The 25,315-nt window shown below is 39.3% G+C and overlaps 2 protein-coding genes across 2 annotated transcripts; one reads left to right on the forward strand and one right to left on the reverse strand.

The window, feature by feature from the left end:
- The first annotated feature begins 387 nt into the window (after positions 1 to 387).
- Positions 388 to 20,651, forward strand: LOC139953573 (uncharacterized). The gene is made up of 15 exons (XM_071953028.1): positions 388 to 525; positions 1,793 to 1,921; positions 2,110 to 2,205; positions 2,556 to 2,791; positions 3,215 to 3,361; positions 3,910 to 4,060; positions 5,604 to 5,764; positions 6,279 to 6,488; positions 7,205 to 7,407; positions 7,715 to 7,774; positions 8,187 to 8,308; positions 8,991 to 9,332; positions 9,825 to 14,200; positions 14,818 to 14,946; positions 15,951 to 20,651. Exons 2-15 carry the CDS (start codon positions 1,837 to 1,839, stop codon positions 16,095 to 16,097), a joined length of 6,465 nt encoding a protein of 2,154 aa, XP_071809129.1. The 5' UTR covers positions 388 to 525; positions 1,793 to 1,836; the 3' UTR covers positions 16,098 to 20,651.
- A 134-nt stretch (positions 20,652 to 20,785) lies between these two features.
- LOC139953574 (uncharacterized) lies at positions 20,786 to 24,973 on the reverse strand. Its single transcript, XM_071953029.1, has 4 exons — positions 24,831 to 24,973; positions 23,557 to 23,614; positions 22,929 to 23,080; positions 20,786 to 21,846 (listed from the first exon to the last, which is right to left on the reverse strand). Exons 2-4 carry the CDS (start codon positions 23,609 to 23,611, stop codon positions 21,619 to 21,621), a joined length of 435 nt encoding a protein of 144 aa, XP_071809130.1. The 5' UTR covers positions 23,612 to 23,614; positions 24,831 to 24,973; the 3' UTR covers positions 20,786 to 21,618.
- Positions 24,974 to 25,315: the final 342 nt, after the last annotated feature.

The following is a 25,315-nucleotide window of genomic DNA, read 5'->3' on the forward strand; positions in this document are numbered from 1 at the left end:
CGAAGCCGGGAATTCGAAAAGGGCCTATGGTGTTTGGTTTTCTTAATGAGGGCGCTATTAGTGCGGCAACGGGTATAAATTCGCCCTTTCTCAATGGTGCATTCTTCCTTTCTGTTTGATTCGCCTTTTGTGGTCCTAGGTCGGGTTTTTAGTGTTTGTATTCTGTATGCTTAATTGTTATTGTCGACAAAAAAAATGTATTCAATTATCTGGAAACATCGCTACAAGTTTCACCGATTGTCTCCACACATCACAAAACTTGATTTGTTACAATTGGTGCTCCATATCTTTTTGTTTTTCTGTGGTCTGGAGCCTTGACCGCAATGTTCACAATCTTAACGACTGACTAAAACGTTGTGCATCATGGGTAATCTAAGATGGCGATTTTTGTGTAGTGTCAGAAAATTTTAACTTGCGAAAAGTGAGATATTATTGTGTCAATTTGGGCCAGTACATGGGTTTTTCTTCTAATAAAGATCAGTTATAAAATGAAGAAGATTATCTGTTTCATCTAGTTTGATAGAGGTAAGTAAAATGGTTTAGTGGACGAAGAAATCAACCCGTCTAGTCGACTCGGAGTTTGCGTAAAGCGCCGGCTTGGTAATTATTGGCGGCTGCCTTCTTCCTTGACCGTCACGGCGGCCGGCCGGTCAACAGTGACGGGCGGGCTCTGTGGTTATTGACCGTATACAAATATATGCTGCAGCAATTAGCGTTTTATTTGGAGGTTTATTTAAAACAACAGACGTTCAGTTATCAGTTCGATGATTGTGCAGTGGTCAAATAAAAGATTATAAACTTTTGGCTCGAGCAAATTTCCAAAGTTTTGTCAAGCAAGTCGTCTCAATTTTATTTATTTAGCAAACAAAATGTCAAAAGCAAAGTGTGCCAAATCGGTCATGTCGATCACTGACTCACTCACCTGTCCCCAGATCGCTGAAGACCTGGGAAAATTTTCTGTATGGCCCCACCACTTATTCATTTGATATGAAATAATAAAGTATGGCCGTTGGGAGGAGGGTTACGTTATCGCAACTACTAATTCTAATTAACCTCAACATGCTCAACAATGAGATATCCCCTTTTTTCGGTCCTACTACTTGCCGTCAACTCGCCGTCAACTCATTTTCGTGCCGTCAACTCATTAAATTTACATAAAAAATCTATAAAAGGGGCACGGAAGTGTTAAGTCTGGGTTAAACTACATACTTCTCATGGTTTTCGGTAAAAATTCATTCACAAAAACTTCTTTGTGTTGATAAAAAAATAGTACCAACCATTGACATCTTGGGCCAAGACTAATCATTGTGAAAAAGCAGGACGGCGGCCGACGGTTTTGCTGCTTCGAGTTAATTTTTTTCCCGAAATATTACCTAAAACTTACGTGAATTCTCTTTGAGCTGATACTTTACGGTTCTATGCTTCTTTTGTGGATTTTAAATGTATATTGGAGGAGTTGACGGCGCAAGTGAGTTGACGGCGAGTTGACGGCAAGTAGTAGGACCCCTTTTTTTTGTAAAAAATGAGTGAAAAAGTGGTGGCGCCATATGGAAAGTTATCCAAGACCTGACTAGCCTTCTTTTGGGAAAACCTTTCTTGTTCATATATAATTTTTTTCAATTTCAGATCTGTTTTTGGAGACAAAAATATAACTCCAAATTATAGCTTTCTTGAATTTGGAAATACTGATGTTATGTGAGTTGTCTGTTTTAATTGTGTGGTGTACAGTGACGCAACTTGTTTAAATTAATTTATAAGTCATCTAATTTATATATTTTACAACAAATTATAGGAATGTTGGTGTAATTTATGAACTGAAGCTTTTACTTGACAAGAATGGAGCAAGAGGATAATTTTGAAGGAACGGATCAACAGGGAGAAGAAGAGGAGGAGGGTGAAATCGAAGGATATGATGGAGAAGGTAAATCAGCAAAAAGGAACTGCCATTCAAGCCTCGATATTTTATCTTTGAACATAATGAAAAGGAAAAGGCAATATTTACTTTGCAAAGGGCACTTCTATTGAAAGAACTCAAATCAATGGGAAATTTTGAGGGCAAACAGAAAAAGCTAATCTAAATGGACTATCGTATACATGTTCTTAATACAGAAACAATGGAAGATTCTGAGATTCAAGATGGCAATGATGAAGAAGAAGATGACGAGGATGAAGACGAAGAAGAAGAAGAAGTTGATGGAGATGAAGGTACGGATATGTAGCAATGGAAAGTAATAAGATTAAAGACTGCAAAAAATAGATAACGGCCTGACGTTTCAACCCTAGCAGAGTCTTTCTCGAAGGCTAAATGACAACAAAACAAACATGAACTGGTCTATAAGTGCATGGCTTGAATTCCACATTCTTAAAGGGGTACAGAAATTGTCCTCTAGTAAGCGGCACTTCTATGAGGAAAATTATTGTCTAGTCGTCTTGAGAAGAAGTATTGATCCGAGAAGAACGGAGAAGAGTGTTCGCTCGACTTTACAAAAAGAAAGCTCTGCTCGTCTTCAGCTAAAAAGATAAAAATATTAAGTTTAAATTTGTTGTTTTTGCAGAAGATGAAGAAGATGGTGATCTAGAAGAAGGTGAAGAGCTCGACGATGATGAAGATGATCTTGAAGATGAAGAAGAAGATGAAGAGGAAGCAGATGAAGGGGAATGGGAAGCCTTCGATGACGATTCTGATGAGAAGTGCCCGGTTTGTCTTGACAGCTTCTTTGAGAAAGACGTTGGAACTCCAGAGAGCTGTGATCATGTCTTCTGCCTGGAATGCATCTTGGAATGGAGTCGGGTATGTATAGAAAGAGTTGAAGAGGTTTTAGGGTGGCTCAGTGGTTTCTCTCCCTGCCTTTCACCTCTGTGGACCTGGGTTTGAGTCGCATTGGATTTGGTTTTAATGACACGACGATAGCACAGCACTCTGCGGGATTACGGAAGGCCCCTTAGTGGGGTCTTTTGCATAATGGAACAAGGGATCCCACAAGGGAATTCTTTAGTAAAGGGAATAATAGAATAACATTGGGAGGACCAGATTGGCAAGGTTGTGTGTGTCTACATGTGTTTACTGTGTTAATGCAATCACTATGATATACTGACAGTTGTAAAGTTTAACTACATATAGTCATGCAAAACCACAGTGGATGATATTGAATGATCAAACGAAGGTATATTGGGCCTAAACTAACTTTTTTACAATCTGGTTGTTTTCTTACAGAATATCAACACTTGCCCAGTTGATCGTAGTTTATATCGTTCTATTTTGGTGAGAAACTCGTACGATGGTGAAGTTGTCCGAAGGATTGAGGTGGACCAGAGAAAACCAAAGGAAGATCAAGACGAGGAACCTGCCACTTATTGTGAAGTAAGCGTCTTAGAAAATAATAACAACTCTTTTAAGACGTTCTTAAAGGCGCTGGACACCTTTGGTTATTGTCAAAACCAAGTCTTATCACATGGTGTATCTCTTCTTATGCACAAAATGACAAACCTGTGGAAATTTGAGCTCAATTGGTCGACAAAGTTGCGAGATAATAATTGAAGAAAAACACACAAAGTTTTGTGCTTTCAGATGCTTGATTTTGAGATCTCAAAATCAAATTCTGACGACTCAAAATCAAATTCAAATATTTGAGTGGAAAATTACTTCTTTCTCAAAAATTATGTTACTTCAGAGGGAGCAGTTTCTCACAATGTTTTATACAATTAACAGCTCTCCATTGCCCTTTGCCAAGTAAGATTTATGCTAACAGTGATTACCAATAGTGTCCAGAGCCTTTAGGCAATAAATGCTCTACAAGAACACATCCTGTGTCTGCAAGAATTGATTTACTTCTAATTCCAAACCTCTAATAATTTGGCCAGTCCAAGCGCCTTTTTTTTAACGGGAATTTACTGTGACTGTCTTTCTAGGTGTGTGGACGTTGCGATAGGGAGGATCGCTTGCTTCTATGCGATGGATGTGATGCAGGTTATCATTGCGAATGCCTTGACCCTCCACTAGAACACATCCCTATTGAAGAATGGTATTGCCCAGAGTGTATTGCGCAAAATAGACACCAAGGTAAGAAAGTAGTGCTTTTGAAAGCAACAATGGGGGTGTTTTCCTGGTCGTAACCATTAACTGTTTCGGTTTAAAACTTACCATTGGTTGATCACTGCGTCTGACTGAAACAGTTTGGTTACGACAACCCACACTTGGCCCCTGGCCTTATTCAATAGATGTCTGTTTTGCATCAGAGATAAAGAATATAATTTGTTTCCACCCTTTACAATGATGTATATAAAGCGCTGTATACTCTGTACTTTCCTGAGTTCTGTGAAAAATCCACAGTGAATCACTCAGGTGGGATTCGAACCCTCAACCTTTGCGTTTCCGGTGGCTAGGGGCAGTTTGAATCCTATGTTTTAGCAGCAGGCACCGCGACAATTTACTAGATGTCAGTTTGCATCGGGTTAAAGACCTTTTGCCTTTGTGTATTTGAGATATTTAATTGTGTATTTTCTTATTGTTGTGTATCTACTTGCATTTTTTTTTTCTACCATGTTATCCAATCATTTCTACTTGGACATTTTTGTTTGTTGGTGTTTCTTTTCTTACAAGAATAGTGTATAACTAAGTGTTATTCAAATCATGAAATATTCTTCTGCTCTTTTTACCAATGATGTTTTCTTTTTACCACTTTTTTATGCCAAATTTTTTCCTATGTTTACCTTGATTATGTTGTAGTCATTTTTATGGCTAGACTTCACCTTCTCATTTTAATGATGTTTTTTTGTGTTTTACATTATGTGTATTTTTAAATGTACTATTTCAATGTTTTTATTTTTGTAACTTTCTACTAATTTGGCTTTATGACCAAGAAGAGTGGAGTGTGAATAATATTCTTGAAAACCATTTATATACCTCTTTGCCATTCACCTCTTCATCCTTTGTGCTTTTTGTATTTATATTGATAATATTTTCATCTTCACTCATGTCGTGTAAAAATTTCTTGTTTTTGTAATTTTCAATCTGTGATGAATGTTGTTGTACCTTGAACACAATTCAGCCCCCTGGACTGCAGTGGTTTATTTTCAATAAACCAATAATATCAACTGTATATTTTTTTTTTAATCTGTGTTGTGTTTATGCTGGTTTGATATTTTAAGTTTGTAAAATGCATTAATGATTTTATTGGTGTGGGGCAATTTGTGAATATTACTTGTTATTGTTACTTTATCATAACCGTATTTCTAATTGTTACGTTATATATTTTACGTTTTCTCTCACTCAGTTTCTTAAACTATTTTAAGCTTGTTCAGTTTTTAGCTTATTGTCCAGAAATAACTTTTTTTTATTTTTTTATTTAACTTTTAATATTCTGATTGAAACTTATTTTAGCTTAATTATTATTATGGGTTTATAAAAATCATTCAAACTTCTCAGGCCTAATTATGTTTAAAATATAGAGTTTTGTAAAAATAGATTTGTTAAAATCTACAGAAAAACGATTATTTAAATTCCTCCTTCAGGAAAAAAAAATAAGAATAAATAAATGAAATTTATTATTATTTTTATTATTATTATTAATATGATCTCTATTTTGTATCTAAACTTTAAACAGAAGAAGTGAGTAGTGAAGCCGATTCTGAGGTGATTGAGCGTCGAGCCAGACCTCACGTTACTCGTGAGCGACCAGCAGCAAGAGCTATAGGAAGAACTCATGTTAGTGAGCGAGTACGAGCTCGGATAACTCTCGCTAGAGCTGAACGCCAACAAGATCAGGTGAGTATTAACCAGCAGAGAGACCATGTAGCAGTTGAAAGTGTCGTGGCCGAGCAGTTAAGAGCACCAAATTTACACTCTGGTGTTTCTGATCAGCAGATTGTTGGTTCGAATCTCCAGTTGGACACCTGTGTCCTTAAGCAAAACACTTCACCATTGCTTCGTCATTTGGATGGGACGTAAACTTGTTGGTCCCATGTGTTGTGTAACACATGTAAAAGAACCAAGTGCACTTATTGCAAAGAGAAGGGGCTCGCCCTGGTGTTCCTGGCTGTGGCTGCTGTATGTGCCGTAGCACCTTGTAAACCCTTATAAGGTGCTACATAATTGGGTCTCACTTCAATACCCTGTCTGTCAGAAAGTTTGTATACTTTTCCCAGGTTTGTTATTTTATGCATATGTTGAGATACATCACGTGAGAAGACTGGTCTGTGACAGTTACCAATAGTGTTCAGTGTAAGGGCATTTATGGATGAGATAAGGTCTAAAAGTAAATTTTTTTTCATTTTTTCAGCCGAGTACTTCTGGGTCTATGGGTACACGACCTTCGACCTCTACAATAAGAAAGAAACCGGCACCCAGAAAGACAACAAAGAAGAGAAAAATCAAAAGGAGAAAAGTGACAAAGAAAAGGAAAAAGGTGACATCAAAAACATCAACAACAACTGGGAAGAAGGTTGTCAAAAAGCGCAAAGTTAAGCGTAGAAAAAAGAGAAAATCCAAGGTGAGAAAACAAGTTTGTGAACATTGATGAATAATTAATTTTATATTTTATTTAAATTGATTTGGTAAACAATAGTCCGAGAAAGATTTGTTTCTCTTTAAGTCTGTTAAAAACAATGAGGGACTTTTGAGGCGATAGGTGGCAGCAGACTTATCAAGTAAATCCATTGTTCTTGTTTATGGAAATTTACTTGGTAAGTCTGCTGCCACCTGGTGTTCAAAAGTCTCCATTGCATTTAAAATATTATATAATTTGGTCATTGCATATCAAATCTCCCTTTGCATTGATGCTTTGGTTAAAGGATTGGGGTACTGATTGTAACACAAGGCACACTTGTCCACAGATTTACATTAAACTTACACAAGTTGAAGATAATGATGGTAGAAAGCATCCCTTAAAATATAAATTGCTGAGGCGCTGTAGTTTTCGAGAAAAGGAATGAGTAAAACTGTGTCAACAAAACACGCTTTACATGCTAAAGTAATTTTCATGTCGCATCTCACTGAGACGAAAATTATTTTGTGACTTGTTTTACTCATTTCTCTAAAACTAAGTAATATTTTAAGGGAAGCTTTCTATCATCATTATCTTCAAATCGTGTAGTATACTGTAAGTCTGTGGACATTGTGTTTTTTGTCGTACAAAAAGTACCCAAACCAGCAAAGAAGAGCTGTTGATAGTATAAAATCATTTATACGTAATAATATCTTTTACAGATTGCCGGAAGAGTGACAAAGTCCGCTGGCCCTAAGACAATCAGAGGTCGTATTGCTGGTAAACTGATGCTTGTCAAACCACGTACAGGAAGTATGATGCCTGATATAAAGGTCAAAGGTCAACAGAGTCTAAACTTTCGTAGACATGAGATTGGGGCAGCTACGTTGACGATCACTGGTAGCGATGACTTACTGGATCAAGCGTAAGTTTAGATTTCTCAGTTTTATTTTAATAGCGATTGCTCTTTGATGCAAGTTACTTATGACTGATTATTGTTATCGTATAATTGTCCATGTGACCTGTGACATCACAAAGTTTTGACTTCCTGCAGGCACAAGTTGAACACAGTGCAATGGAAGATAACAAAGTCTTACATTTTATGCAATTTGTAAAGAAGGTTGAAATTTAGAGATCGAAAATTGTTTAGTATTGCTCTGTAACATAGTTGTGCCTTTGCTGTTTCTTCTCAAACAGTTCTATAATTTTGTGATTTGTTTTTTCTTGAATAGATCGGATGCATCTACAAGCAAGGCTAATACCTCTTCAGCTGGTACCCGGACTCCCAAATTGTAAGTATTAGATGTTCTAGATTGTATGAATAAAAACCTGTTTTCACTTTCGTTTGTATTTTGACTTTCTTCCAAAGTATCTTGGCACCCACAGCAAAAGACCCATCCATTAAGCTCTCCCCTTTGCGTTTTGCCCAATCACAACTCATTGCGCAACCAAAGTCTGACAAGATGCGGTCCGACATGCGTGCGCGTATGCTTGCCGCGTGTGGCAGAGTTGTGCTGAATGGCATTGGAGAGGCTCATGTGTTCTTGCTCACACGTGCGCCGTGGGCCGAGCTTAATGGATCGGTCTATTGCCAATACAAATTTACTTTTTCCCCTTACCGGAAGCAAACTGCCGCGCCCCTTCAAGAGCAACGTTTAAGACCCAAATCTTATTTTGTATTTTGGTGTTTTCTTTCTTCCAAAGTGTTTCATCATCTTCAACGAATGATCTACTTGGAAACATTTTCCAAGGTCAAGATATGCTTCAGATGGAGAGTAAAGAAATCACTATCCATCGGGATGGATCTTTGTCTAAGATTGCACAAGGTAAGGCGTGACATCTTTTCTTCCAAGATAAAAAACCGCCCCTTGTATCCCACCATGTGTCTTTAAACTAGGTGAGCAATAGGGTGTACTGGCCCAGCTTCAAGCTGTTCCCTTTTGGGCCATTCTTCAAGCTGTTCCCTTTTGGGCCATTCTTCAAGCTGTTCCCTTTTGGGCCATTGTTGTCCAGTCCACAACCATGGCTCCCCTCCTGGAACCAAACAATAGACACAATCTTAAGCTGGGATTAATCCCCCAGAGTCACTAATCCTTTAACAATCGCCCATTATACTCCCCTGGAAGTATGGTCAGGGAGATGGCCCAGTGAGCTTTTATTCCTAACCACTTCAGTGTTGTCAACAGACTTTTTTTTTTAAACAGGCCACATAACGAAATCAAAATGGCGCCCGTCAATATGACGCAATAAAAATGGCGCCCATTTTTATATGAAGACATCGGACGTGAAAGCAAAAAATGTTTTAAAAAAATTTTAGAAAGCGGGTGATCGTCGGATGGCCTTCATCACATGCAGTTTTCAAAACGGGAAAAAACCAACATTTTTGGACAATTTTATCCCCAAATTTTGGCCTTAAACAATACTTTTCCCATCAAAAACCATTATCATGAATAAGTGATTAAGAGGTTCTGTCGTTAAAAACGCTGATTTTTGTCCCATTTACTTCAGATTCCCAAGACAAGAATACATCAAACCCAAGAAAACTATCATCGGATCAAACAAAAGAAATGGATTCTGATGAACATAATGTTTCAAATAAACGTCTTGACGGAGAAACATCAGTGGGGAAGGATCGTGAAACGAGACGAGTATCAAATGAGCATCTTGAAGATGAAGACGCTGAGAATGTATCGAAGGAAATCTCAGGACATGAGAGTGAAGATTATGAAGGAGACGATAGTGATGAAGAGGTCGGTGAAGAGGTTGGTGAAGACGTTGGTGAAGAAAATGATGATACTGGGATGGAAGAAGATGAAGAGGACAAAGGAGACGAGATGGAAGAAATCTCAGGTGAGTTCAGTCATTTAAGACGTCACAATCAGTGCTTAAAGGCACAAAGGGTTAAGATTTATTTAAACTGTGTTTCAATCTTTAATTGCTAAGCAAAGTTTGATGTCACAATACAAATCACTTTATGGAAAGGTTTGCGGTATCACCATGTAATGACTATCTCTAATTGAGTTGGGGTGGTTCTGAAAAGAACTGTTGGTTGTCACTTTGGCAAACAGCTCGTCCTTAAGTTGAATCTTGGTGCTTTGTGAAATCGACCCCTGGACACCTTTAGTAATTGTCAAAGACCAGTATTCTCTCTTAGTGTAACCCAACATGTGCATAAACAAAAAACATTGAAAATTGTGGGCTCAATTGGTCATTGAAGTTGCAAGAGAATAATGTTTATCTATTAGCACAGGTTAACGATGTACATATTTTCTTCTTGAGTTGGACCTTTTAGTTCTATCTTGAGACGTTGTTTTTAAATGACTTCTATTTTCCTCCATGCAGATGATGACAAGGTTGTTGGTAAGCACGATGGATCCATCACATGCCAAGCCTCAAGCAGTAGCTTCGAAGAATCAGACGAAGAAAATGTCTTTGAAGACAAGAAGTTGGCGTCAAGAAGAAAGGATAAATCCTATCATAACGAGGAAGAAGATCTTATTGATGACAATCAAGGTAGACATCAGAATCGTGGTAGGAGCTCCAAAAGCCATCGGTCAAGACGATCACAACGGAAGTCGTCCTTAGAGGAGGGTTTGATTGATGAGGAAGGAGATAATAAGATGGAGAGGAGATCAATTTCGGAGGAGGAAGGATTGATTGAAGATGAGCAAGAGTATAAGATTCACTCAAGGAGTAAGAGACGGGCCTCGCATTCAGATGAAGAAGGTCTGATTGCTGATGATGAGGATGTAACAAAAGGAAAACAAGATTCAGAGAAGAAAACGGAGACATCTACAGAGGATAGGCGTCATCATGGTCATTCATCCGCGGAAGAAGGAGAAGTTAAAACTGATGATGAGGAAGGATCGAGTAGCTCTAAGAAGAAAAAGAAGCATGAGCACAGGCGTCAACGGAGTAGAAAAGATACTCGCATGGTTGTTATCGATTCGGATATATCGGTGACGATTCCTAAAAGACCGCTTGCGGAGATTAATCAAGGGAGAAAGAAGACTTCCGAGGGGAGAGGGTCGGATTCACCAACATCAAGGGAGCGGGAGTTTGAAAGGGGGGAGAGCCAGCGAGCCGATCAAAGTGTCTTTGGAGATCTGAGACATGTGATTCAAGTTAAACGAGACGTTCCTTTTAAGAGACCAAGTCGTTATGATGCGTATTGGAATGAACTAGAAAGACAACGGAAATTGGAGGACCAGATAGCGGAGAAAGCCGTCGGATGGGACGGCCATGGGATCTACGAGAGACCGTTCCCGTACGAGGAAGATTGGGGAAGGATGGTTCTGGAGCCACCGCCACCGGAGCGACATTGGGAGAACTTTACAATCCATCGAGAACGATCACCGGTAGAGGGCTGGAGGAAAAGTAGTAGCATGGAGCGAAGGGTTGAAGCAGAGCGGAGGATCGACGTCGAGCGCCAAATGGAACATGAAAGATTTGAAGCAGAGCGGAAAGCAGAGGTACAAAGAAAACTAGAATCGGAACGACGGATCACTGATCGGAAGCTCGATGGAAGGAAAGAGTTGAAGAATGATCATCGAGTTGAAGTGACACGAAATGGCTCCAAGAAAATTGAGGCTATAAAGGGGAGAAGTGACCACAAGAGAGATGTAGATTCTGTGAAACAGAGACATAAAAGTGACTTTGAAAATAAAAGAGATTCAACTATTGGAGATCTCGATCGGAAGAAGTCAAGCAAGGGAAGTGAAAATGTGAAACGCAAACAAGAAGACGGTAAGAGAGAGTCGAGACGCAAGGTTGATTCAAACCGGCCTGAGAAAGAACGTCACAGACACCAGAGGAATAAAGAGCGAGAAAAAACAGAGAGGGTAAAAGAGCCCAACATATCAGACCCAAGTAAACAAAGGGAGGCTATGCGGTCGGATCCACAACCAAGAAGTATTTCATCTTCTAAATCTTCAAGCAATAGAGAGAAAGATAAACGCAGAGACAAGCAAAACTCACAAACTAAACAGAAAACAGATCAGGACTTGCCTAGGAATAAACAAGGACGAGAAGCAACAAGGGTCAAAGGTCATATTGCTGTGCATGGAAAGGAGCGTTCGACGTCACATGACACTGAGCATTCTCATGGCGTGGAGCGAACATCGTCTCAAAGACATGATCGGTCGGTATCAAGCACTCGACGGGATCAACAAAGGCAAGAACGGTCAACTTCAAGGCAACATGAGCGGTTGCAAAAACATGGTCAAGATCATTCTTCACATTCACATGTGGATAATCGTGTTGATAAACATAAACAACAAAGTGACAAATCAAAAACTAAAGTGCAAACGTCTTCGAAAGCTAGGGGGAAAGATGGTACAGATAGAAGCAAGAATGTTAAAGAGAATCAGAGAAAGAAGCAAGATGATCTCCCGCAAGCGAGCAGTACAAGCGATGAAGTACTTCCTGTCCCAGTGAAATCAAAGAAGAAGATTCGAGCGAGAAGTCCGAGTACGTCTCAAACCGGAGATGAATTGGTGACAAATGAACCAACAATGCAACGTCCAATCACAGTCCCAGCAACTGAAATGGTGGTTGACAAGCCTCTGGTTGAAAAACCCAAAAAGAAGAAAAAGGATAAAGCTAAGAAAGTGAAGAATAAGACGACTGAAGATGGGAAAGTTAAGAAGACCAAAAAGACAAAGGCTGGAAAAACCAAAAAGCAAAAAGTTGTTGTTGAAGAAGTGCAGGAGATTGAGGAAACTGTTCCTGAAGAAGAACACGTCGAAGAGGAACCGCTAGAGGAAATTCAAGAACAACCGGAAGAAGCCGAACCTGAAATTGCCGAGAATAAACGTCCCGCATCTCCTCTTGCTGAGGAACCCGCCAAAAAAGCACGAATAGAAGAAGAAACCGTAGATCAAGACAACCAAGAAAAGACGGAAACTCAAGAAATCAAAGAACCGGATAAAAAGGCCCCACTTCATGAGTCATCGTCAGATGTTGAGGTTGTTGATGGACCAACAAGTTTTGATGAAATTATTGACTTGAGTCAAATTTCTTCAGATGATGAAAGCTTACCGTCCCCCTCTGAAAAGTCCAAAGCAAAAGAAAGCACACTTTATGATCCTTTTGACCCGACAGCTTCGCCAGAAACCATCAGCTCTCCAGATATTGATGACAGACATCCTTCCGATAAAAATCACAGATTTAGAGACAGAAGTCGCTCTCCACAACGGAGAAGTGCCAGAAGTCCTGTAGGAAGAGCATCATCCCCAAGACGAAGAGTAAGTCCTCGAAGACAGAGAAGTTTCTCTCCAAGAAGGAAAAGTCCTTCCAGACAAACAGGTTCATCTAAGGATCGCGGATATTCATCAAGGAAAAGAAGTCCTTCTCCACCTAAACGAAGTCTTCAAAAGCGACGAAGTCTGGAAAGAGTTGTTGCTACTAGAAGGTCGACCTATTCTCCTCCGAGATCCCAGAGGAGGCAGTCGCCTAAAAGGCATCCATCTCCAAAACGAACTGCATCCCCGAGGAAACGTAGCATTTCCCCACGAAGACAACCTGGATCGAAACGAGGACGTGCTGAATCTCCAAGACGCCGTAGTGTTTCACCTCGTAGAAACTCGTCTCCTAAAAGACGAAGAGCATCTCCAAGGAAAAGCATCTCACCGAGGAGAAGGAATGTGTCGCCTCGACGGCGGAGTCGGTCGCCAAAGAAGAGGAGTGTGTCTCCAAGGCGACAAAGAGTCTCTCCAAGGAGGCAGCAGATGGCTTCCAAGAGACATAGCATCTCCCCAAGGAGACAAAGTGCTTCAAGGAATCAAAGTTCCTCCCCAAGACAACGAGATGTGTCTCAAAGACGGAAGAGTATCTCACCAAGAAAGCAAATCAGATCTTCAAGGAGAAGTCTTTCTCCAAAACGTGTATCTCCACAAAGACGAGTTGTCTCCCCAAGAAGGTCCGTCTCTCAAAGACGTAGTGTTTCTTCAAGAAGTTACTCGTCAAGTTCCCGGAGTTCGAGAAGTCCTAGTTCGTCCAGCAGCTGGAGTACCTCATCTGATAGTTGGAGTTCTAAGTCTTACAGCCGAAGTCCTTCGCTTAGCAGTCGCAGTCCCTCGCCAAGAGGTAGACGTTACTCCTCACGTGATCGAAGCTCTTCATCTGATCATTCTAGAAGTAGCTTCTCATCCGCAAGGAGTTCTTCTCCTTACCGAGGATCATCTCCAAGAAGACGATCACCATCTCCTAAGAGGTCTCATCAAGTTCTCCGTCGAAGCCCAACTCAGGCGAGTCCTTCTTACAGACGTCGTGTCGACTCCGATCGTAGCCCAATCCCCGCTCCTCAACCTCTCCCAGATAGCACTCAAGGCTCCTACAAGGTCGTCTCCGCAAGTCCGAGATCTCCGAATCAAACGATGGCTCCAGCAACAAGTACGACAGATAATCATTTATCATCGAGCGCCTCCAGTCAGATCAGCCACATTCTTGGTCAGCTTGCCAGCAATCCTGCGATCCAATCAGCTCTTAACTCCGCCAATCGCTCCAACCAGAAAGGTCACGATGATTCTGCGTCTTCTTCAAGCTCCATCTCTGGCTTCTTGAAATCCAGCGAGGCGTCGTTCTCATCGCCTCATGGCCGAGAGGCAAAGACAAAAGGAGACATGGATGAAAAAGACATCATGAATCTTGATGATGTGAATGAGGATAATATTGAGTCGTCAGCAGTTGACTTGTACAACAAGAACTCTAGGGATAGGGTGAGTGCTTTTTGTTCCGTTTGTTCATGATTTGTGATGCGATAAAGCAAAATGAGTTGTGCGTCGACCCAGGTCATTTGTAATTTGTTGAATACATTTGGAAAGAGAATAATCTATGCTTTAATATTAATACCCATGTTGATATTACCTTTAGGCAAAAAATGTAAAAGTAAAAACACCAAAAAATGCGAGAGAATGAAATTGAGAAAAAGGGGGTTAAAGGTCGAGTTGTTTATTGAAATTTCACTGGCACATTTTCTTTCAATGATAATTTTAACCCATTTTTGATGTTATTTATTTTTGATGGTATTAATTTTGAAATACTTCACCCCTGTTGGCTTGTTAAGGCTTGTTGCTCCATACAAATTTTATTAGACAAACACCTTGTTTAACTTGATCACATCTCATTTGTTAATTTTAAAAATTAAACTTTTGTGATTTGTGATAAGATGAGGCTCTGCATTTTTGGAGTTTCACCATGTGTTATTATCTACTTTCACTGAGTAAAATTTACTATCGATAATTTCTTGTTCTGTTCAGTGATAAATGTACTTTCCTTTGAATTGATAATGATTTGATGTGATAATGATTTGATGTGGTTTTATGTCTTGATTTAGTACTTGAAGAAGCTCCAGCACCAGGAACGAGTCGTGGAGGAAGTCAAGCTGGCTTTGAAGCCATATTATCAGAAGAGAGAAGTCAGTAAAGACGATTATAAAGAAATACTCCGCAAATCTGTTAATCAGGTAAGTAATGAAAACCCTTAAAAAATTTCTGTCTGATTATAATAATTGTGGTTTCTTGTATAACGCACATGTCCATCACTCAGTGACGCTCCTGGCGCTGTAACATACAGTATTTCCTGCCAGATGTGGGACTACGTTTGAATTATGAGACCTAATCCTGTAGCACCATGTAAAGTTTTACAAGGTGCTGTGGCGCAATTTGCTGCCGATCGGACCAGGAACACCGGGGCGATAAAGTGCTCTGGGTTCTTTTACATGCAATACATAACACATGGGACCAACTGCTTTACATCCCATCTGAAGGACGAAGCAATGGTGAAGTGTCTTGCTTAAGGACACCAAGTGTCTCGGCTGGGGATTCAAACCCACACTCTGCTGATATCAGAAACACCAGAGTTAAATTCAGTGCTCTTAACCGCTCGGCCTCGACACTTCCATTATACTTTTGATTATGATGAATACCTTTAAATGCACTGGAAACGTTTTGTAACTACTCAAAATATCTATTGGCATAAAACCTTACTTGGAGCTGTTGTTGTATCAAACATTGTGAGAAACGGCTCCCTCTGAAGTTACAAAGTATTTGAGAAAGAGGTAATTTCTCACTAAAATATTTGAATGTGAGAAAGATTTCAGTCCTGAAGCCTTTTAGGCATCTGAAAGCACATAAATTTGTGCAACTGGGTGTTTTTCTTTCATTATTCACTTGCAACTTTGATGACCAATTGAGTTCAAATTTTCACAGGTTTGTTATTTTATGCTTATGTTGAGATACACCAAGTGAGAAGACTGGTCTTTGACAATATTACCAAAGGTTTCCAGTGCCTTTGAATATTGTATGTTTAAAGCAAATTGAGCTTAACTGAGTGACGGATATGCACGCAATATAAGAAACCAATACTATTATTATTATTATTAATGAAACAAAATATTGATTAATTTTTGACTGATTGACTGAGATTGATTTTGATGATTAATTTGATTCTTTCTGATTTTGATTAAAGGTTTGCCACAGCAAGAGTGGAGAAATCAACCCAGTCAAGATCAAGAAACTCATCGAAGGTTACATCAAGAAGTTCAAATGCAAGAAAAAAGACGACAAGAAAGATACTAGGCCTGACCTCACTACTAGACTCTTAGCTAAAAGCTAAAGGTCAAAAGCTAAAGGTCAATGGGTAAAGGTCATGGGTTCTTAAAGTGTCATCGTCAGGCCTGTATGCTACGTTTTTGAAAGGGCAAGGGCACCAAGGCATTTTGTCCTTGGTAAAGGGCACCCTATGAGGAAATTGTAAATTTCTACTGGAGCATTTCAAGGGCGTCAAGGCAATGACCAGGGGGCACGGAGGCAATCGCCTTCGTTGCCTCTCTGAAGTATTGGGCCTGCATTGTGAATTTTCAGAAAAACATTTCATATTCATCGAATGTGTTTTTAGTTGTGTTTTTTACTGTTTATTATTGTCAATGAGTACAAGAGTTATTCGACAGTTAAGCAAATCATGAAATCTTGTGTAATTTTTAAATTTTTACTGAAAATTTTCCCTCAAAAGTTGTTTGGGTATAATCATTATGTAGTTCATTATTAGAGTCTCTGCTAGAAGGTGATTTATATCGTTCATAACAAAAGATCTTTTTGGGGGGTTTTGGGGGTTTAGTCTCTGGTGTGTGGGGGCGTTATTATTTTGTGATTTCTAGTTCATTGAACTGTTGCCCTTTACGATGACTAAGGCCGTGTCTGAATTGGTGGCTACAGCTGCGGCTACGACCGTTGCCAGGGGTGTTGCTAAGGGCATCCTATACTTCAATGCATGATGATGCGGTGATCCGGCCGTAGCTGTAGCCGTAGCCGCCAATTTGGATCCGGCCTTACTCATAATGCTATGGAAGAATCACAGCTCACCATTTGGCAGCCCTGTATGCTGCCTTTTTGAAAGGGCAATTGCAAGGGCACCGAGGCAATACAAATCATTATGGTAAAACTGACAATTTGTCTTGCGATGGATTTTATTGGTTTGTAAAATAGGCCCAAGGCATGGTATAGACGATGTGACTTGTGACGTTACATGTTTGCTAAAGAGCCACAAAGCCTGAACTTCCTGCATGCACGATTTGTACACAGCCTAATGAAAGAATACATCAAATCTCATATTATATGGAGATATCTGTCTAGCTTTTATTAACTTTTGATATGATGAAAGGGGGCACATCTCAAAACTTGTTCAGCTTTTACTTTTATCACTCTTGGATTTATGTGGAAATTATGAGACGAAATGTCAACTTTCCCATGTAACCAGTGAGTGCAGTATCTTGCCTGGTAGAAGGTCAAACTTACTGTAAACAAATGTCACATGGTCTATACAGCATTCTATTAATAGCCCCGGTTGGACTCCTCAGTTGCAAATGTCAAAAGTAGTGAGTCAGAGGCTAGCGTCTTACCAGGGGTGGATTTCACTAAGAGTTAAAGGGAAACCTTGCCTTGGATCGGGTGAGTTGGTTTGTGAAAAGTGTTTGAAACCTTTGGTCTATGAAAAGTGATGAAAAGTGTTTTGGTTTCAAACAGTTTTTATAGACAAACCCGCCCGATCCAGGGCAGCGCGTGCCTTTGAGTCTCATCTCGGGTTAAGACCAGTTATGTACTCGTTCTAACTTAGAGCTAGCCTTCAGTTTTTAATAACTCCTAGGACTAGTCTTCACTTAGGACTATTTTTATGAAATCAACACGAGGGCTACATCTGGGCGAGATTTCATAGAGCTGGTTACGCCCCAAAATCAGCTAAGCACAACAAAATGATGCTTACCAAAATAAGATTGCCAGCCGAACTACCATGTCGCATGTACAATTTGTGACTGGTACCCTGCTCATTACTGGTTAGTAAGAATGTGACAAGATATAATATTGGGTCCTTAACTCTATGTAACTAGGTTGTATATAAAGAGCTTATTGCTAACCTACAGGAATCGTACAGGGTGGATTTCACAAAGGTAGTCCTAACTTAGGACTAGTCCTAGGCAATGCTAAGATATAGGACCAGTACTAAGTTAGGACCAGTAACCCATCCTAACTTAGGACTGGTCCTATCTCTTAGCATTGCCTAGGACTAGTCCTAAGTTAGGACTACCTTTGTGAAATCCACCCCAGGTCTTATCAGGATGTAAAGATACTAAATTGTTCTTCACTACTGCCGCTGTTTTATACAATAACGCCAGTTATAGTTCAAAGTAGATGAGTTGATAGTAGATGTAAATCTGCGGACATTGCGTTCTAGCAGCCGATTTCATGAAACGCTAGGATTAATCGTATCTCAAGTTACCCGTTCTAACTTGGACGGGTTCAATGCCTCCCAACGTCTAAGGTTTACGGAACTTAACTCGTCTTAAGTCTTAAGATTAATCCAAAGTTAGGAAGAGTTTGGTTGACTGACCCTTTAAAGGCTCCTTCCTCGGATTCTATGAATCATTGTTTTCATTTCTTACTTCCTGTCTTGTTCTGGCGTTCCTCACTTCATGGACAAAATCATCTACTTCCCCACAACAACCCACCGAAGTATACATATCATTATCCTGTGCGCCCCCCCCCCCCTTTTCTTCACTGCTTCAGAAAATAGAAGTAGCAGATTGCAAACTGCTTATCAACCACTTGCCTGGATTTAAACGCAGGCAAAAATGGCCGTGGCCCCATGGGTGGATTTTACAAAGAGTTAAGACTAGTCTTATCTCAAGTAAGAATAAGTTACTTGTGACCTTCGGCTTGGTCTTGGCCTTGGCCCTTCAGACGTTTCCCAGTGACTTTAAGATTTTACAAAGAGTTAAGACTAGTCTTATCTCAAGTAAGATTGAGTTACTTGTGACCTTAGGCTTGGTTTTGGCCTTGGCCCTTCAGACGTTTCCCAGTGACTTTAAGATTTTACAATGGAAGTTCCCTTTGGCCATTAACTATTTTTTGCATTTTTCTTTTCTTCATTCACAATTCTTAAGATTGTGGTCAGCTCGTAAACTGAAGACTTTTTGTAGAGTAATAGTAAAGCATCGATGCAATTTAATAATCAAACCAAACATCTCTTTTCTTAATTAGTTATCTTCCAAATATTGGGACTTAATACTTGTTATCCTTGTGACGTCTTTGACTTATTTAGTCCTTGTAGAAGAGCATGTTTTACTGGCTTTTATTTTGCGTTTATAAACAGTAAATCTTTGCTGAATTCATTGCTAATAATTTATTTAGTTGCTCTGTTCAAGTAAACGACCTTATCAAATTAAACTTGCCTAAATGACCATAACATGTTGAAAGTTCCTCCGACACTTGGTACTTCAACTTTGGACTGTGTCATGATGTTATAGACGATGTGACCTGTGACATTACATGTTTACAAAAGAGCCACAGAGCCTGGACTTCCTGCAGGCTCGATTTGTACACAGCTCAATGGAAGAAGACATAAAATCTTTCATTTTATGGAGATTGCACTGTCTAATTCTTATCAACTTTTGATATGATGAAAGGGGGCACATCTCAAAACTTGTCCAGCTTTTACTTTCATAACTCTTGGTTTTGCGTGGAAATTATGACACAAAATGTCAACTTTCCCATTGGACCAGTGTATTACAGTGCCTGCTAGAATACTTAAAGAATGTACAAAGTCACACTTATTGTAAACAAGGTTCACATGGTCTATACTACATGTTATCCAATGTTTCAAGTAGATGTCATACATCTTAAGAGTTTTTTGTCAGCAGTGACTTTTTCCCCGTTATGATTTCTTGAAAGCCATTTCCATCTAGTATGCCCAAGAGGATTAGCTTTTTTATTTTATAGACACAATGTACATAATATTAACAGTAGGATTATGGTTCAAAATTAACAGTAAATTATTGTGTAAATTGTCCGTTAGGTTTACTCTAGGTAAGCTGTTGTGTGTGGCTGCATGTAGTAGAACTTAGATTATGTGAACATGGATTGAGTGAAAACCAACAATGTTAAAACTCATTTAATGAGACACAGTACAGAATTTCCTCTCTTTGAGTTTTTAATCTTAGTCTTTAAAAATTCCACCTTCATGACCAGACCATGCAATGCGGGTCCATTCCCCTCCCTTTGTTGGACACGCCCTCCCATCTCGGACCACACCCTTTTTGAGACCCATCTTTGCATCTCCATTCTTGAATTGGTTTCCTATTTGTTGGACACGCCCTCCCATCTCGGACCACACCCTTTTTGAGACCCATCTTTGCATCTCCATTCTTGAATTGGTTTCCTATCTGTTGGACACGCCCTCCCATCTCAGACCACACCCTTTTTGAGACCCATCTTTGCATCTCTTTTCTTGAATTGTTTTCCTATCTGTTGGACACGCCCTCCCATCTCAGACCACACACTTTTTGAGACCCATCTTTGCATCTCTATTCTTGAATTGTTTTCCTATCTGTTGGACACGCCCTCCCATCTCGGACCACACCCTTTTTGAGACCCATCTTTGCATCTCCATTCTTGACTTGAGTTAACCTATCTTTGAGTTCTAAGTCTTGGTCTTTAAATGTTTTAAAGCCCCACATTCAACACCAGACCACCCCATGTGAGGCCCAACCCTGCCCTTTGTTGGACACGCCCTCCCACCCCAGACCACACCCTTTGGGGACCAATCCTTGCACCCCATGCTTGCTCTAGGTCTACTCCTAAGCATATGATTGATTCTTCCCCTCAACTGTTCCCAAATCTTTACAGAGCCCTCTCAGCTTTTGTTTGTTTTCCCAGGTAAGGGGGGGGGTAACCAAATTACTTGTTGATAAATTAACATTGAATCGCTTTAGGGGTAATTCAAAATAAGAAAAACACGGATAGATGACCATATTAATTTCTCATTCATATAATTTTTTTTGATCAGTGTTGCAGTCTTTTGGGTATACTCCTTATTAATGTAATCAAAATGGTGAAGTTAGTCATTGAACACTACATTTTTATCTCATAAATCACCACTAAAAAACTTGTACAGCGTGAACATTTTTATCAAAAATACAAAATAATACAATTCTAAACAATTTCATACTAAACAAGCCAGGTAGAAAATGGTTTTAGTTTTGTTTTCGCTTAAGAAAAAAATGCGTTCATTCGCTCTTTACTTTAACTTTTTATAAATAGAAAGTAAAAAATATAACAATTTGGATTCAATTTGAACTTTGGATTTTAGAGCAAACAAAACCTGCTGAACTTGACTAAGAATGTTCAGACTTCCTTAAAAGCATACATTTGGTTGATATTAGACTTAACTTAGTCTCCACATCCACAGCCTTGTATTTTTAATTTACCAAGTAAACTTTGTGAAATGAACCATTGCAGCACGTTAAAACACTCAAGAACTTTGGGAAAATACAGAGGGGCCCATAACACTACAAATTTGATTTTAAAAAATGGTACAATTTTTATTTATACATTTACTGCAGCCTCTAATGAAGTATCAAAACCCCTTTTTCGAGAAGTTGAAACATTAGTTAATGGTTAAAGTTACTTATATACATAAGTTGTCTTTACGACTGACAGTAAAAAAACAGTGTAATAAAAATATATTGCACAATATAATTTGAATGTTATGATCGATTCAATATTTAGCCAAAACTATGAAGTGTCATAAACAACCACTTATAGATGGTTGTATTTCAGTCTAAAAATAGAAGACTAATAATACATCACTTCATGAATAATGCATACAAAATAGCCATCGTATAAAGACACATCATAGGTGTATTGATGTTTCCATAGTTACATAATTGATCGTTGCAACAAGTTTGTGTCATGGTCTGAGGTGGGTCGGAGTTTGGAATTGGTTGATCAACGTAGTCCTCGCACAGACCTTGACCAACATCTGCATAGCACCCTCGTTTGATTTGAAACACTCCGCCTTGAGTGATGCGTTTCTGTAAAGGAAAGTGGGGGAAATTGTTGTTTAAGACCAGTATTCTCTCCCAACATAATAATGCACAATAAAAAAACAAAAAATTTGGGCTGAACAGGTCATCGATTTTGCAAGAGAATAATGAAAGAAAAAACACCCTTGTTGCATTACTTTGTGAGCTCTTAGATGCTTGGCTTCAGCTGAAGTCTTTTATTATTTGAGTGAGAAATTACCTCTTTCTCCAAAACTACATTACTTCAGAGGGAGCCTCCACTTCTCACAGTGTTTGATACTATCAAAAGCTCTTCATTGCTCGTTATCAAGTAAGTTGGATGCTAACAATTATTTTGAGTAATTACCAATAGTGCCCAGTGCCTTAATGATATCATATCTTTGTTTGGCACCAATTGGTACATGTCTGACAACATCTTTGACTAGAACAGCTTTCCTTGCACTAGGGGATAGACAACTTTGAAAAAGGTTACCTCATTAACTCTTTCAAAGTCTGCTTTTGGGTGAACCTAAATTGTCTGCAGCTTTTATTTTATTTTTTTAATTCTGTCTCAGAAAAAAGTCTTTAAGTCTTTCTTATTTATCTAGCTGATTCATGCTGCCTCGGTACATGCTTGAGTGATTAAGCCCTCTCGTAATAACGTGTTTATTACGAGTTGTCCTTTTTATGACACTTTTAGTATCCTACATGTAATGATCGTAGCAAGATAATGGCATACATCAAATAGATTGACCAAAGATAATGCCACTTTCTCTGAATAAAATAGATCATACATAGGGTTTGCTTCTAGGAGCCTTCTGCACTTTTATTGTCCTTAACATTTTTACTCAAGTGTGTCTTTGCTGAATACAACAAAATTGCAAACTGTTAAGAGGGATGTAAGATGTACACAAAAAAAAGAAGTCTGAGAGCATGAAAACATGAGAGCTCGAAAACTGATGCCCAATATTAACTTTAGGCTCGAATCTATGGTTTTTAAACCCTTACTCTGCAATCTGGAGCGTTTTTATATGGTTTTATTTTTATTCTTTAATTAATTTAATCCATAAAAAATGAGGATTCACATCCCTGTCTTATGAGTTTAAGCTTACCACGCATGAACTGTCGCATGTGATATTAGCGACGATGTTTGACGTTCCCTGGAAGGCGTCATTACAACTATCCCCAGTTGATGCGCTTCCGATTTTGCGGTATGTACAAGCATAACATGATATAGTTGCCATGGCGTCGGGTCCCTGTGCATCTGTGATTGGTCAATATGAGATAAAGGGATTAAACATTGTCGTCAGGCCTGGAATTTCATCTTTAAGCATGTTGAAAGGGCAAGGCCATTTTCATTTTGCAAAGGGCACTTCCATTGGAAAATCTTAGAGTCAATTGCATTTAAGCCTACAGTTGTCACACTTTATAGCATTCTTCCCTACCACCCAGGCTTCTGATGGATGATACCCATGACGCCTACATCCCTGTAAGTTACAGGGGTAGCCCTCCTTCAGCCCCAGGAGTAGGTGACAATGTACCTTGGTGGCAGTTGATTTGGGTTGAGTGTAGCCCTCACCTTGAAGTGGCTGTAGTTCACACAAGGGAAAAAAGCAGGGGGTCCTCGGTCCAGTCTGAGACTGAGGAGGACCCTCGTTTGCATTTGTTGTTTGAACAAGATTTTTATAAATAATATAGAACTCCCAAAGCAGTGTAGAGGCTACTGTTAACAGTACTTACTTGATGAACAAATCCATGTGACCAGCAAAAGTGACGTCAATACTGTTGGAATCATTATCTGGTAATAAATCACAAAGGTTAGGAAGCTAGATAATTATGCCAATTTTCTACACCTTCCTTTATGGAAGTTAGATATTATCCTACGCTATAAAGATATTAGATGACGAAACAAAACAATGCCAAGAAAAGGTTGCAACATCACCTTAAGACTGAAACAATGAATCAGTTACAAACAATTTACACAAGAGTATAAACAGTTTCTTTTTTTAATAATAATCCAGAAGAACAAGATATTAAGAAAGATTTGTTGACTGATTAAAGTCAGCACCCCTTATTTTGGTCAACAAAAGCTGTGGTTACTTCCAGGGTCTTTCTGGCAGGGAAGATACTGCACTGATCGTATGGGAAAATTTTGCATTATTGTGTCATTAAATTCCCACATAAATTCAAGTGGTATATCGCAGTAATAACACCAACGAATAATAATATGTCCAATTCTTTTGTCTTCCATTGTTTAAACTATCTGTGTACAACCAGAAGATGGTCTACTCTATGCCATGTTGGTCAATAGTTTGTAAACATGTGTAGCCCCACTTGTGTGGCCAAGGATAGCTGGATTCAGCTATCCTTGGCCCCACAAGTGCGGCTAAAACATGTGATGTCACACACTGGTCATTTTGCTGGTGGAGCCTGACCCTTCAAAAGTTTATGGCCACTGTCTCCCATTCCCGATCCAGAATTCTTCTAACTACGACTACGTACTACAACTACAAGTACTACGGACACGACACTACAAGTACTACAATATTGACATATCATCATGTTGCCAATATTGGATGAAAACCCAAGGAAGCCTATGGAGTAAAGGCCTCACTGAGTCACACATTCATTCCACAAAGCCAACTTCCGAGCTAGACCCAGTGACTGGGGCGCTGTACTCCTTTTAAACAATTTTTGACTTCATCTGTCTGTCGTGCTAGCACGACAGATGAAGTCAAAAATTGTTTAAAAGGAGTACAGCGCCCCAGTCACTGGGTCTACTTCCGAGCCAACTTCCAAGATCTTGCCAGGGTCTTCGAACTTTTGGCGTAGGGCCCAAAATCTTCACTAGCTCAATTTAATTTACTCGTCGACTTCCAAGTCAAGTGATGTTGTTCTTAACACCGAGTTAATCAAATCATGCAAGCTTTACTTTTAAGAGTTGTAGTCTTACTCTAGGGACTCACTAAGGTTAAATGTAAACGCCTATTTGTGTAAGCTGTCATCTTTCTCACCTGTTTTGAAGTATCCTTAAACTCGAGCAATCAGTGAGCCTTCTGTGTATTGTTTGTCTACTGGCTGTCAGATTTAGTCTTGAGGTTTATCCTTCTTGGGGTGTTGTTTGGGTGCGTCTTTTTAAATGTATGTGGGGTTTTTGTTTTTGTTTTTGCGCGTGCCCCCTCTATCGGCCCAACACGGTCAATCATTCGGTCCCAAAATCATGGAGCGCCGTACTGGCAAAAATAATATATATTATAACAGATCTTTGCCATGGTAATACTATAGGGGCCCTAGGGGAATTTCTCGCTTAACTGCCCTTCCAGTCCTGTAACTATATTATTGTATAGGATTTATTGAAGCGTTTTCATGGTTTTATTGACTAGATTTAAGGTTGTTAGGTTCCTCATCGATGGACGTCAAATTGAGTAATTGCATTTAAAGGGAATATACAGCCATTCAAATTGATTGGAAATCAGGTTTTACCGCCCGTAATTTTTAG

The sequence above is a fragment of the Asterias amurensis genome, chromosome 22 (genome assembly GCF_032118995.1).
Source record: "Asterias amurensis chromosome 22, ASM3211899v1".
Taxonomy (NCBI): Eukaryota; Metazoa; Echinodermata; class Asteroidea; order Forcipulatida; family Asteriidae; genus Asterias; species Asterias amurensis.